This window comes from Manis javanica, chromosome 11 (assembly GCF_040802235.1).
Source record: "Manis javanica isolate MJ-LG chromosome 11, MJ_LKY, whole genome shotgun sequence".
Taxonomy (NCBI): Eukaryota; Metazoa; Chordata; class Mammalia; order Pholidota; family Manidae; genus Manis; species Manis javanica.
Window position 1 is genome coordinate 420,363 of NC_133166.1, and position 15,135 is coordinate 435,497.

At 36.9% G+C, this 15,135-nt stretch overlaps 1 protein-coding gene across 1 annotated transcript; it reads left to right on the forward strand.

Moving 5' to 3' along the window:
- The first annotated feature begins 7,730 nt into the window (after window positions 1–7,730).
- On the forward strand, window positions 7,731–8,666 carry LOC108388915 (olfactory receptor 5AN1-like). The gene has a single exon (XM_037004189.2). The coding sequence runs from the start codon at window positions 7,731–7,733 to the stop codon at window positions 8,664–8,666; it is 936 nt and encodes a 311-aa protein (XP_036860084.2).
- Window positions 8,667–15,135: the final 6,469 nt, after the last annotated feature.

Consider the following 15,135-nt stretch of genomic DNA (forward strand, 5'->3'; position numbering starts at 1 on the left):
ATAAGTTATTTAGCCCTTATTGTTTTAAGCCCTTTATGTCATTCAATCCCTGCAACAACCCTATGTAGTAGCAATTACTTGCCCTGTTTATAGTTGAGCCAACGGAGGCACAGAGAAGTTAATAACCTGTTAAGGGCACACAGCGAGCATAGAAAGTAAAATTCAGGAAGAGTCTGAAAGTTTATTTTCTCTGTCATTCTGATTCTCCACCATTTTCTCTGTATGTGTCTTTCTCCACTTCTCCCTCACTCTCTGCTAATTATTAAAGATTAAATATTTAGGTATCTTACTAATTTTTCCTTACTATGAATATAGAAGTTGTAGAAAATTGAAAAAATGAAGATAAAGTATAAAGAAGGAAATCAAAATCGTACCACTCATTACTTTCGGCATTTGTAATTTGCTCATGTACCTATGTGTGTGCAAGAGAGAATTATGTAAAGTAAATTTTTTCTGCCCAAAAGGTAGAAACATTTTGTGCACTCAACAACAGCATATGTGAATGCCCATCTCTTTTTGATTATAACTTTAATATTAGAAGCTTATCTACATTGCATTTTTAGTATCATGTGACTATTTTCTCCAATTTATCAATTGTATTTCAAAAGCATTTTTTATAAGTGGGTTTTTCAGCCATAACAAAGTTTTAAATTGTTATGTCATATTTTTTCTTTTAATGTTTCTGGTTTGGTGTTATATTTCACCAATATGGGTAAGTTTCTTTCCCATCACAAGATTATATAAATGCATATCTATTTATTCCTCTAATGCTTTTTGTTTATAGTGATCCAGGTCTCACAGACTAGTAATGGCAGAATTCATCCTTTCACCATCAGTTTAATATACTAGTTGTAGCATATATTAAATTCTTACCAATATTTATATTTATTTCTTAAATGTAACAAATTTCTCTTTGTTCTTTTGACACAACTACTTTTAAAAGAATAATGAATTGTCAATATTTACAGTACTTCTTAATATCTGAAAGTTCAAGTCCTTTCTAATTCTGAATGTTTTGCTAAATTTTCATGGCTGGCACTATCAATTTACTCTTTTATCTCAAAGAAGGACAGTTTACGGTAGCACAGACAGTAGCTGCTGTATGTTATGAATCTGCTGGTGAGGACTAACATGTTGACTGTATTAACCAAAGCTATGGAATAAACCTTGGTAATATTTGGTGATTGAAGTATTTACCTTGAGTCTTTCTCAACATGAATCAATGCCCATCGTAGCTTCATGCTAGTTGTCAGTCAATTTAAGTGTATTTTAATTTAAGAAAACTACATAGAAAATAATCTGTGTGGCTTGTGTCTTCATGGCCCCAGGTGATTTGACCTGAGGTCTGAATCTACACCTGCCTAGAGGCTAATGATGTCTGAGTATCTACAGGGCCAAGGATGTCTCAGGAATTTCCCCCAAATTAGCCCATAAAAATTCTACTCCTTGCAATCCTGCCCACAGATACACTTGCCATTCATGGTTATCTGTAGGAATCAATGATACTAATAGCCAACACCTGTTGAACAACTAATACCCACAAGATTGTATACTGAGCATTTACATGAATTTCCTCATGTAACCCTCCCAGTAACTGTACGGTTCATGGGCTCTCATTGTTCTCACCTTGTTATAAGTAACCCATACCTGGTGTGGTTAAGCCACTAGGACAAGTTCATAGGATGAGATGGTTTCAGAACTGAAACGCTTTTTTTTTTCAGTTTAACTGACATATAACATTGTATAATTTTAAGGAGTACAACATAATCATTTGATATATAATATATATATATATATATCAAATGATTGCCACAATTAGATTCGTTAATGTTTTCTTCAATGTGATGTGAACTTTTGAGGTATATTCTCTTCACAACTTTCAAATATACATTATTGTTAACTGTAGCCATCATGTTGTATATTACATTCCAAGAACTTCTTTCTCTTAAAACTGAAAGTTTGTATCTTTGACCACTTTCATCCTATGCCTCCAGTCCACAATGCTCCTCTGGCATCCACAAATGTGATCCCTATTTCTATGATTTTTAGTTTTCTTTTTACAGATTCCACATATAGTGAGATCATACAATATTTGTCTTTCTCTGCCCAACTGATCTCATTTATGCATAATGTCCTCAAGTTCAATTTACATTGTCATAAATACCAGGATTACCTTGTCTTTTTATTCCTTAATAATATTCATATATATGTAGTACTGAATATGTATGTGTATAATGTATGAATATATATATAATGATTTAATTATCCATTCATCTGTGAATGGATGCTGGTTGCTTCAATGTCTTGGATATTGTAAATAATGCTTCAATGAACATAGGGGTGCAGACATCTCATATCTCTTCAGACATGATTTCACTTATATAGCTATATACTCAGAAAAAGAATTGCTGGATCATATGTAGTTCTATTTTAAAATTTTTCAGGAATTCTCCATTCTGGTTTCCATAGTGGCTACACTAACTTTAATTTCCCACAGCAGTGCACAAGGGTTACCTTTTCTCCACATCCTTGCCAGCATTTGTCATCTCTTATTCTATGATGATAACCATCCTAACAGATGTGAGATAATATCTAATTGCGGTTTTGTTTTACATTTTTCTGATGATCAGAGATGTTGAGCACTTTTTCATGTACCTGTTGGCCATTTGCATATCTTCTTTAGAAAAATGTCTATTCAGGTCCTGTGTTCAATTTTTAACTGGATTATTCATTTTCTTTCTATTGAGTTGTATGAATTCCTTATATATTTTGGACATTAATCTCTTATCAGATATATGGTTTGCAAATGTTTTCTCCCATTCTATAGGTTACCTTTTCATTTTGTTTATAATTTTTTTTGCTGTGCAGAAGCTTTTTAGTTTAATAAAATCCTACTTAGTATTTTTTGCTTTTAGGTGTGATATCCAAAAACTTATTGCCAACCCATATCAAGAAGTTCTTCCTTATGTTTTCTTCTAGAAGTTTTATGGTTATAGGTCTTACTATAAAGTCTTTAATTCATTCTGAGTTAATTTTTGACAGTGGTGTACGATCAGGGTCTAGTTTCATTGTTTGGAATGTGACTGTTTTCCAATTTCCCCAACACCATTTATTGAAGAAACTATCTTTTCTTCATTGAGTATTTTAGGATCCTTTGTTAACTATCAGTTGAATATATATATGAATAGCCTTATATTTGGGCTCTTGATTCTGTTCTTCCACTCTGTGTCTGTTTTTATCCTAGTACCATACTGTTTTGACTAGTGTAGTTTTGTAATATAGTTTGAAATTAGTAAATGTAATACTTCCAGTTTTATTCTTCTTTGCCAGGATCCCTTTGTCAATTCAGGGTCTTCTTTGGCCCATGTGAATTTTAGGATTGTTTGTTCTTTTTCTGTGAAAAATACCAATGGAATCTTGATAGAAATTGCACTGAATCTATTGATTGATGACTTTGGGCAGTATGAATATTTTTAAAATATTAATTTTTTTCTAATCCTTGAATATGATATATCTTTCCACTTGTGTCTCTTAAAATTTCTTTTATCAATGTTTTATACTGTTCAGTGTAGAGACCTTTTGCCTTGGTTAAATTTATTCCTAACTATTCTTTTGTTTTTGATGTTATTGTAAATCAGATGGTTTTCTTTATTTATTTTTCAGATAAATTTTGTGTATAGAAATGCTACTGATTTCTGTATGTTGATTTTGTATTCTGAAACTTTACTAAATTAGTTATTATATCTAACAGTTTTTGGTGAAATCTTTAGGGTTTCCTATATATAAAATTATATAATCTGCAAATATAGGTGATTTCAACTCTTTCCACTTCTGATGCTTTTTTTCTTGCTTGATTGCATTTGCTAAGGCTTCTAGTGCTATGTTGAATAGTAACAGTGAGAGTAGTCACCCTTTTCTCATATCTTATCATAGAGGAAAAACTTTCAACCATTTATCATTGAGTATAATGGTAGATGTGGACTTCTTATATATGACCTTTATTATATTGAGGTAAGTCTCTTCTACACCTAATTTGTTAAGAGTTTCTGTCAGTGAGGGTGTTGAATTCTGTCAAATGCTAACTGTACATGTATTGATAGGCTTATATGATTTTTAATATTTTGTTCTATTAATGTGATATGTCACACTGACTGGTTTGTATGTATTGAACCAACCTTGCATCCCTGGAATGAGCACTGTTTGGTCATGGTGTATGACACTTTTTTATGTGGCACTGAATTCTCTTTGGTAGCATTTTGTTGAAATTTCTAAAATTTGTTTTCATCAGGGATGTTTGCCTATAGTTTTCTTGTGGGTCATTACCAGCCTTTGTTATTGGGGTAATGCTGGCCTTGTAAATTTAGTTTGGAAATGTTCCTTCCTTTTGAATTTTATGGAAGAATTGAGAAAGGTTATTAATTCTTCTTTAATTTTGATAAAATTCACCATGAAGCCATCTGGCTTTGCGTGTTTCTTTTTTGGTAGGTTTCTGATTACTAATTCAATCTCCTTACTTGTTATTTTTCTGTTCAGATATTCTATTTTTCATGATTCAGTTTTTCTGGGTTGTTTATTTCTAGGAATTTATCTATTTCTTCTAGGTTGACCAGTTTGTTATTATATAATTGTTCATAATAATTTCCCATTATCCTTTATATTTCTGTGATATCAGTATAATGTCTCCTCTTCTTTCTCTGATATTGTGGATTTAGGTCCTGTCAAATTTCTAATTGGTTAGTCAAACTAAAGGTTTTTCAATGTGTTTTTCTTTTCAAAGAAATCCATGTTTTGTTAGTCTTTTTTATTTTCCTATTCTCTATGAAATTATGCCCCTAAAAAATCTCAATTATTTCTTTCTTCTGCTGATCTTTGACTTTGTTTGTTCTTTATCTAGTTCCAACAGAGGTAAGTTTTGGTTGAAATCTTTCTGTTTTCTTGATGTATAAATTTATAGGCATCAAGTTCCCCCTTAGGATTGCTTTTGCTGTCTCTCTTAGTTTTGGTATGTTGTGTTTCCATTTTTGTTTGTTTTAGATACTTTTTAATTTTCCTTTTAATTCTTTATTTGACCCCTTGGTTGTTCAGGAATATGTTGTTCAATTTCCATTTATTTGTGAATGTTCCATTTTTCCTCTTATTTGACTTCTAGTTTCATACCACTGTGGTCAGAAAATATTCTTGGTATGATTTCAATCTTTTTAAAATTGAGAATACTTATTTTGTGGCCTAACATATGCTGTATCCTAAAACTTGTCCTGTATGCACTTGAGAAATATGTGTATTTTGCTTTTCTTGGATGGAATAATCTGTAATAATATATATACATTTGTTAGGTCCATTTGTTCTATACTGTTGTTTAAATCTGCTTTTTCTTTAATGATTCTGTCTCTTAGTGATCTATCCATTGTTGAGAGTGGTGGTATTAAAGTTCACACCATTATTGTATTGTTTTTATTTTCTCTTTTATTTCTGTTAGTATTTGCTTTATATATTTAGATGCCATGATGTTGGGTGCATAAGTATTTATAATTGTTATATTGATGGATTGCCCCTTTATCATTGGCCCCAAGACTGGTATGACCTATTAATTTGGGACCCATATCATTAGAAATGTGGACCTAGTTTCCTGACACCTAGTGTCACTAGGTTTTCTGTGCAGACAGGCAGAGCCACTGGGTGGGCTCTGTGTTCACATGCCACTGTATGCAGGGCTGTAGGATGAGCTATGCCACTTCCTGGGTGCTCTGGTTAGCTTTGGGGGGCAGATGGAGCTAAAGGCTATATTCAGCAGTGGTTGTGGTCATGGATTAGCTTCCTTGCCTGGGTATGGCCATAGAACAGGCCCCAAAACTGGCACATTTTTGGCCTGGAGATCAAATCAGGCAGAACTGTACACCAAGTTTCTTGGCAGGACATGGCCATTGGTTTGTTTCTGCATATGGCTGGACTCTCTACTCAGGTGCTCCTGTGTTATGCGTCTTCCCAGGCAGTCTAGGCAAGCTTCCTGGTAGGTGAGGGCCAGGGGATACACCCAGGAATAAATGGGGCTATGATTTAGCTTCCCTGACTGGGCAGAGGGAAAACAAGCTCCAAGGCGAGCAAGGCGCATTGCTTGTGGTTCTGAATAAGGCAGAACTGTGCACTGAGTTCCTGGAGTAACTGAGGCTACCATCCTGGCCCTGCAGATGAGCAGCATGGCTGGCAGGACTCTGAACTTGGCAGCTGCTGGGCTATACTTCTTTCCAGATATTTTGACCAGGTTTCCCACTCAGGCTGGTTCCAGAGGAATACACTTAGCATCAGAAAGGGCTATGCATTGGTTTCCCTACCTGTGTGGGATGGCAGAACAGGCTCTAAGGCCAGAACTCACTATTTGGAGTCCCAAATCCAGAACTGCCCACTCTTTCCTGCTCAGATGGAGCCAGCATCTGGGCTCTGCTGATAGGCAAAGCCTATAGTTGGCATTTCTGCTTGAGTGCCACTGCAGGTAGGAACAGTCTGCCAATATCTCAGCACATGTTGTTTGTAAGTCCTGCCCTCTTCTCTGTCACAGTCTGATTCACAGTGATCAAACCCCACAGATTCCTCTGAAGTCTCCACCAAGGTAAGACCAGAGTGGGATTCCCAGCAGTTATCCACAGTTCTGGGGGATGTAGATGTCCACCTTGGACTATCTCATTCCCACTTTGTAAACCATAGGCCAAAGGGACTCTGTTGGTGTGGCACTATGCCGGCAGGAGAGAGAGAGGCAATACAGTCGGAATGTAGGCGCCCCTTTACCCTTCTAATATGATCCTTCTTGGTCTCTGTGGTCTGCGGTTGGGGGTGCTTTAGCATCAGCCCCATGCTGTAGGATTTTCACAATGGTTTCTTATCTATGAGAAGTCATCAGAAGTTCTTCTGGTGAGGTGAACTGACATCAGAAATGGCCTATATTGCCATCTTGATGATGTCACTCAGAACTAAAACTCTATAGTCTGAACTCTTAACCTCTGTACCATCATGTTTCCTAAAAAGAAAATAAATTGAAACAATAGTTGGGGCCAATAGTGAGTTGTTGTAATAGTTGTAACTATGGAATAGTTCATATGAAGACCTCCTTAAGAAGACTTATTCCATAATTTTATTGGGCATTATTCCTGAGCCCCAAGAAAATATTAACAGAATTATATATTATAATAAAATATTCCAGTCAAGTTTGAAGCTGTTATAGTAAATATATTTGTTTAAGAATCTGAGAAGTTATTATAAACAGGGGATAATTATACTGACATGTAAAATAAGTTTTAAAAAATGATCTGAATGACCATCTGGGAAAGATGAGTTATTTTAAACTATTTCTGGAATGATGCCATTTATTCTTTACTATATAAAGAAGTTACATAGTCATTTATCAATGGTCTTTAAAAAATATGTTATTTTAATCAATGATCTTATAATAATAACAGGATTTCTATTTCTTATTTTAAAAAGTTAGTTAACTTTTAAAATATCTCTTTCAGTTTTCATGGGACCTCATGAAATAATTGCAAATTATTTGAGAATGTGCTTCTTGATAATTTCAGATGGAAAGCTGGGGTTTTCCCTCCAGGACAGTGAGCATTTCCCTTTTTCTGGTGCTCCATGGAGGAAAAAGCTGGCACATAGGAGAACTGTAATGCTGTCATTTTAGTTGAGTCAGCAGTGCATTCTCTTGTCTCTTTTCTCACCTTAGGAGCACCGAGGCTGTGATGAGGAGAGGAAATATTACAGAGATCACCCACTTCATCCTCTTGGGCTTCTCCGATTTTCCCAGAATCAAAGCAGTGCTCTTTGCTATATTCCTGGTGATCTACGTTACAACTCTGACTTGGAACCTGAGCCTCATCATCCTAATAAGGATGGATTCCCACCTCCACACACCCATGTACTTCTTCCTCAGCAACCTGTCCTTCCTAGACATCAGCTATGTGACCTCCACAGCCCCCAAGATGCTCTCCGACTTCTTCCAGGAACAGCATACTATCACCCTAGTGGGTTGTGCTGCTCAGTACTTCGTCTTTTCAACCATGGGAATGAGTGAGTCTTGTCTCATGACAGCCATGGCTTATGACCGCTATGCTGCCATTTGTAATCCACTTCTCTACTCATCAGTCATGTCACCCATGCTCTGTGTTGGGATGGTGCTGGGATCCTATATGGCTGGACTCTCTGCCTCTATATCCCAAGTGTGTGCCATGTTTCAGCTCCACTTCTGTGGGCCTAATGTCATCCACCACTTCTTCTGTGACATGCCCCAACTGTTAGTCCTGTCCTGCACTGAAACTTTCTTTGTTCAACTCTTAACTGCTGTATTAACAATATTCTATGGAATAATTAATGTCCTAGTTATCATAGTATCCTATTGCTATATCATCATCTCCATCATGAAGATCACTACAGCTAAAGGCAGGTCCAAGGCTTTCAACACCTGTGCTTCTCACCTGACAGCGGTTTCCCTCTTCTATACCTCAGGTATGTTTGTCTATTTGAGTTCCAGCTCCGGTGGTTCTTCCAACTTTGACAGATTTGCATCCGTTTTCTACACAGTGATGATTCCCATGTTGAATCCTTTGATTTACAGTCTGAGGAACAAAGAAATCAAAGATGCCTTGACGAGGTTGCAGAAGAAGGGAGGGTATTGCTGACATCACAGATTCTGAGATTTCTGACAGATTTGTCCTGTCAGAATCCCCTTAACCCACAATACCAAGCCCATGAATAGACTATGACACAATCTGTACTGCCTTTGGGCAAAGAAGGCTGAGTTTGGCACAGATAATATGCCAAAAAGGACCGACAGACAGCCTATTCAGTCACATAAACCAAATTTTTTTAAGTCTTGAAGCTTCATTCCTTTCACCTACATGAGGAGTGGACTTATTATATTTATTAATCCATCCACAGTATTTGGGACACATCAAGGTTTAGAAAATTGTGGCTTCTTTTTTTCTTCTCAGATTGAGCCCTGTTCAATCTCAGGCCTTGAGAGAAGCTCCAGGAATGTAGAAATCCTGTTTCCCAAATATTCTGATGCAGCATAATCCAGACATGATGGTGACTGATGTTTTTCTGTGTTTCTGACTAGAGAGGAAATGACCAGTGAGATGGAATATGCGTTTGGACAGAAACAAATGTATCCTGCTGGCCTGGCTGTGCCTCCTGGAAACGCCAGTCTGGGACAGCCAATGTTTCCTCAGGCCTCTCTCAGTGCAGGTCATAATATAAGGTTTGGGTCGCATGCTCGTCTCCACCAACCGTGATCTATGAGGAGAGGAGGTGATGTGAATCGGAAGGGGGGATGTAAGGAAGGAGGTGGTCCCTTCAGCACCATTTCCTTATGGGTCTGATGAGTTTATTTGTTGCTCCTGGGGTCCATCAGGATTCCTGATGTTCAAAACGTGTGTCGCGGCTCTTTCTAATATTGTGGGGTGTAAACTTCTCTTTCTCTACCCCAATATATTTGAAAATTTTACCTTGGTTGACATAGTCATTGGGATCACACTACCAAGTCATTTCTAATATTTTCATCATCTGTTCAAGTTTGTTGTGGGGACAGTTTTGTGAGAATTGATTGTAATAATAAAGTTACTGAACATCCAATATCACAGAGGCTAAGAACAAATACGGAAGCTGTTATAAACTCTTCCCTGTTGTGTGTGTTCAGTGTTTTATGCTCCACGGATTTATGGTTGTATAGGGTGATATGATGGTTTGCGTAGAAGTGATAGTCACTTTATTCTGATGTTTTACAGGAAGCCTCATGGGCCACAAGAGGAAATAGGGGATAGGCAGGATTCTCACCTCTGACAGTTTTTGCTGTCTGAAGGAGGAAATAAAGCTTTTGGTCCTAGTGGTCTGGATAAAAAGAGGAACAAAATGTGAAACAAATATTGATTTGACAGATTGCCCAGACTTGAACAACCTGCCAAATATCATCACATTTATATATTATTGTTGGAGACTCATTAGGTTCCTCATGAATTTGGTGGGTGCAGTGGGGGAGGGGGTGCTCTCCATTTTGATGAGTCATGAATTGTTCTAATTAAGGACTGTAAGAGGAGAGATATTTTGAACCTTTGTCAAATCTTTCATGAATTTACACGTGGATAGAATTAAGAGAAGAAGAGTTGTTGAAACTGAGAGAGAAATTGGGGGCTTACCCCATGCCAAGGAAATTATAATATGAATAAAGAATGTCTCCTATCCCACCCGGGCCATAGGTATGTTCTTTAAAGCATTGCTCTTTAATATGTGTAAGATTGTACGAAGAATGTGTGCCTGACGGGCCTTGATGCCTTCCTTAGGAGGCAGAACTTTGCTAAATGTTAATGGAGGAAATTTCCACAATATTGGACACATCTAACTCTTGATGGGTTCAGATGAGCTCAGGGAAGTGATTAGTAGGAGCTGGTATGGATGTGTGTGGTTCCTGGGAACTTCCATCTTTGAAGAACTGTCTCCATCGGCTGCAGCTGAGAACGATTAGCTAGAGATACCTGACGGGAAATGCCATTCAAGTATTATTTTAAAGAAAAAAATTACAATACTAGGGAAAATAAAACACAGGTAATCAGACTTGCCCCTAAAGAACATTTAGTTGAATGATATATTCCAGATCCTACCATTAGATGAATCACATATTCTAAACTAGGTCAGTCTAATGGACTAAAATAGTAGTTGAGCTTCTCTACAGTAATTTGACAGATTTGGTGATATAATATCAAAGGTGAACAGTCAGTCTGCTAGCCCTCATTAAGGGTCTGCTAAATAAATACATCAAGGTGGGTGGTAAGGATGAAAAAAGACATAAGAAAGTTCCCTGTCCTCATATCTTACTGGAAACAGACCCATATATAAAATAATAAATTTTATATTTTAGGCATAGTTCAATGCAAGATGATTGAAACAGTCCCACAGACTGAGGGAGGTGAAAAGAGCAAGAACTCACATGGATCATCGCGGGGTCAGTGGACGGTTCAGTCAAGGGGAGGAGCCTGGCCTCATTTTGCAGGATTTAGTTTACAAAGAGAAGAGTGGAGCTGGAGTCAGGGGCAGAGTGGAGTGGCTGAATGTGCAGAGGCATATCCTTGGGAGCCATGGAAAAGTCGAGCATGAATCTTAGCATAAAGACTCAGAATTTCACTTTGTATTTAACCAAGAGTCAAAGGGTCTGAATCATTGAGATCCTAGAGGTTAATGGCTCCTACTTATTCTCATTAAGAGACCTCTTGGCCCAAGTAATCTTTCTAAAGCAATCCTAATAGTCTTTCTAAGGTTCTGAATGTACTTTTTTGTACTTTCAATGATGTTGTATTAATATTGTACAAAGTGAAGATCAAACCCATTATTCATTAGGATTGTTTTAGAAAGACTGTTTGGACCAAGAGATCAGTTATGAGAATGAGTAGAAATTTGAGCCCCAAGAAACTATGATAAACTCATTTTGAAATCTCAGAGGGTCACAGACACTGACAAGGTCTAAACAATAGAAAGGGGGATCAGAGCAGTACTCATTTGAGACATGCGTATAGTTGACTGAACAGATTCTGTCTCCAGACTTTTAGATTTCCCTGAAATATGTAGCTGAGTCTGTACACACCAAAATAAGAATTTAGTTTTTAGCCCTCTGGGGGATGAATGATTAAATTGTGCTTCCTAATACATAATCCAAGAGAACAAATTTGGAAGGTATTTGAATGACATTGTAGGTAGGACTAGGGTTGAGAAAATATGTTACATTTAATACCATTTTATGATATATTTATTTTATTTTAAAAATTTACTAGTTTTTTATTGAGCTATAATTGACATATAACATGGTATAAATTTAAAGTGTATAATGTATTGATTTGATATATTTATATGTCACAATATACTTACCACCAGTAGTGTTAGCTAACAATTCTATTGTGTCATAATTATCATTTCTATTTTGTGGCGAGAACATTTAAGATCTGGTCTCTTAGCAACTTTGAACTATATAATACAGTATTGTTTACTACAATCACTATGTTGTGCATTATTAGATCTCTAGAACTTACTCATTTTTTAATGGTGTTTGTAACATTTACAAACATCTCCCCAGTTCCCCTACCCCTCAGTCCCTGGTAATAATCATTCTACTCACTCTTCCTATGATTACAGCATTTGCAGATTCCACATATTGGTGACATCATACAGTATTTGTTTTTCCTTTTTGGGCTTATCTAAATTAGCTTAATGCTTTCAAATTCCACTGATGTTGTTGCACATGACAGGATTTACTTCTGTCCCATAGCTGAGTAACATTTCATTGATACACTCCTTCATCCATTCACCCATTAACGGACACTTCAGTTGTTTCCATGTCTTGGCTATCGTGGATAATGTTTTAATAAACATAGCCATGCAGATATCTTTTGGTATGCAGTTTTCATTTCCTTTGGATATGACTGCTCAATCTATTTACATTTAGGGTAATTAACAATATGTTAGGGCTTGCTAATGCAACTTCTCAATTGCATTCTGTTTGTGTTTCCATTCTTTCTTTTTCTCTCTTCTTGCTTTTGTGAATTGGTGATTTCCATGTTGGTATCCTGTGTGTTTATCCGCTGTGAATCTACTATAGGTTTTTGCTTTGTGATACCATGAACCATACGTAAAACATCTTACAGACAAAATAATGCATTTTACGCTGATAGCAAGTTAAATTTGATTGCGTACAAATGTTCTACCTTTTAAGTCCCCCTTTAATATTTTTGATGTCACAATTTACCTCTTTATATTGTGTATTTAAAAAATTATAGTGGCTATAGTTACCTTAAATACTCTTTTCCTTAAACTTTATACTATACTTGAGTGGTTAACACACCTCATATTGCAGAATTAGGATGTTCTAATTCTGACTGTATATTTACCCTATAGTCTGCTGTACATTTTCATCTTTTTGTGTTACTATTTGGTGTGTTTTCATTTCAGCTTGACAAACTCCCTTCAGCATTTTTTGCAAGGCAGATCTAATGTTGATAAATTCCTTCAGCCCTTGTTGTCTGGAAAAATCTTTATTTCTCCTTCCTATCTGAACGATAACATTACTGGATAGATTGTTCTTGGCTGGCAATTATTTTCTGTCAACACTTTGAATACATCATTCCACTCTCTCTTGCCTATAGGGTTTGCACTGAGAAATTGCTAAAAACCAAATGGGGTTCCCTTGTAAGCAACACTATTTTTTTCTTGCTGTTTTTAGGACTCTCTCCATTACTTATTTTTGACAGTCTCTTTAAAATACGTCTTGTAAAAGGTCATTTTGCATTGAAATAATGGGGTGATCTACTAGATTCATGAACTTGTATGTCCACATCTCTCTTCAGGTTTGGGAAGTTCTCAGCTGTTTTATCTTTAACAGGCTTTCTGCCCCTTTCCCCCCTTCTTCTCCTTCTGGAACTCCAATTATTCTAATATTTGTAAGTTTCATAGTGTCCCATGAGTGTGTAGCCTTTCTCTGTTCTGTTTCATTCTTTTTGTTGTTCTCTCTGACTGTGTTATTTCAAACTTTCTATCTTGATTCTACCTTCCATTTCTATCTTCCATGTGGTGTACTCTATTTCAGATCCTCTCAATTTCACTTCTCATTTCACTCACTGAATTCTTTAGCTACAGAATTTCTGTTTGGCTGATTCTTACAATTTCTATCTCTTGGTTAAATGTCTCATTTCTTTCATGTACTGTCTTCCTGATTTCATTGATTTGTCTTTCTGTGTTTTCTTATAGCTCTTTGGATTTCCTCAAAACAGCTATCTTCATCAGGCTAATTGCAAGATGCTGTCTTTGTGTTTGGTTACTGAAGAATTATTGTTAACTTTTGGTGATGACATGTTTCCTCGGCTCTTCATGTTACTTGGAGTTTTGATTTGCTGCTTTTGTATATGAAATATCAGATACCTCCTCACGTCTTTACTAGTTGTCTTTGAGTGGGAAATATTTTTCATCCGTTTTGCTTATATCTGAGGTTTCTCCGATCTGTATCGAGTACACCTGCTCCATACTTCTTGCTTTTACTTGTGGCTGATTTCTTAAGCTTGGAAGCTTGCATCCCTTTAATACCCTTTGATATGCTTATCTGCCTTTCTTCATCTCCTCCCTCTCCCCGTCATGGAGGTCCTAGTTCAATACCCCAGGTGCTGTGAGACAGAAATAGGTTTCTTTAGCAGCATTAGCACAGGTACTTTCTGTGCTGTACCAGGTACTTCTCCTCCACTCTACCTTTGTTACTAGGAAGATCACTTCTGGCTAGTTCAGCCCTGTTCTCTGCTGTCTTACAGGAGGGCTGGTGCCGGCACAGTTTCTCTTACCCTATACAATGGATCCAATCTTACCATATTTTATCTCCAATGGTGTTCTGCAAGCTCTCTTTGGGGGTGCTGGTCTTTTGCAAATTCTCTCTCATCTGTGGGTGTCTTCCCAAGCCAGCCACTTTGTTTTCTCCCTGACCACAGCTAAGAAGGGTTGGGGCCAATTTGATGGCTTCTTCTGGTTCTATAGCCCATACAGGGTCTGTCTACATATTACCCAATGCACGAGCGGGACATACTGCTCCCAGTTCTCTTGGCATACGGTGCTGGACCCCACAACTCCCAAAAAGGTTTCGGTTATGGATAGATGCCATAACCAAACTTTTTGATTATGGATAGATGCCAATTTTTAATTATTAGAATGGGGGATAAAAAGGAGGAGTGTCTTATGCCACAGTGATCCTGACATCACTCCCTTAAGTCATTTTGTAAATTTTTTTGACTGAAAATGTGCTGTGATTTTCAAAAAGCAATGGTTGGAAAGTTCTGAACAAGATGGCAATTTTTACCCTGGTGTCTTGCCCAGCCCCAATTACATTCCCATGAAAATGACTTGCACAAGTTGCAAATGATGAATTGTATTTATTACTACTGGGAATGAGAGATAATGAGAATCTACATGCCAGGAACTTCCTAATGCCACTATATTGACTTTGTTAGATTAAAGAGTCTTGTGTGGATGTGAGAGAGAAGCTTTGATAATTCCCCACTGACCTTCCCTACTTCAGAGATGAAATGGCACTAACTATATGTGAGCTGAGGAGTTATCAGGAGAACTTCA

Coding starts and splice junctions, on each gene's coding strand:
- LOC108388915 (XM_037004189.2), top strand. CDS start 7,731: ATGAGGAGAGGAAATATTACAGAGATCACCCACTTCATCCTCTTGGGC.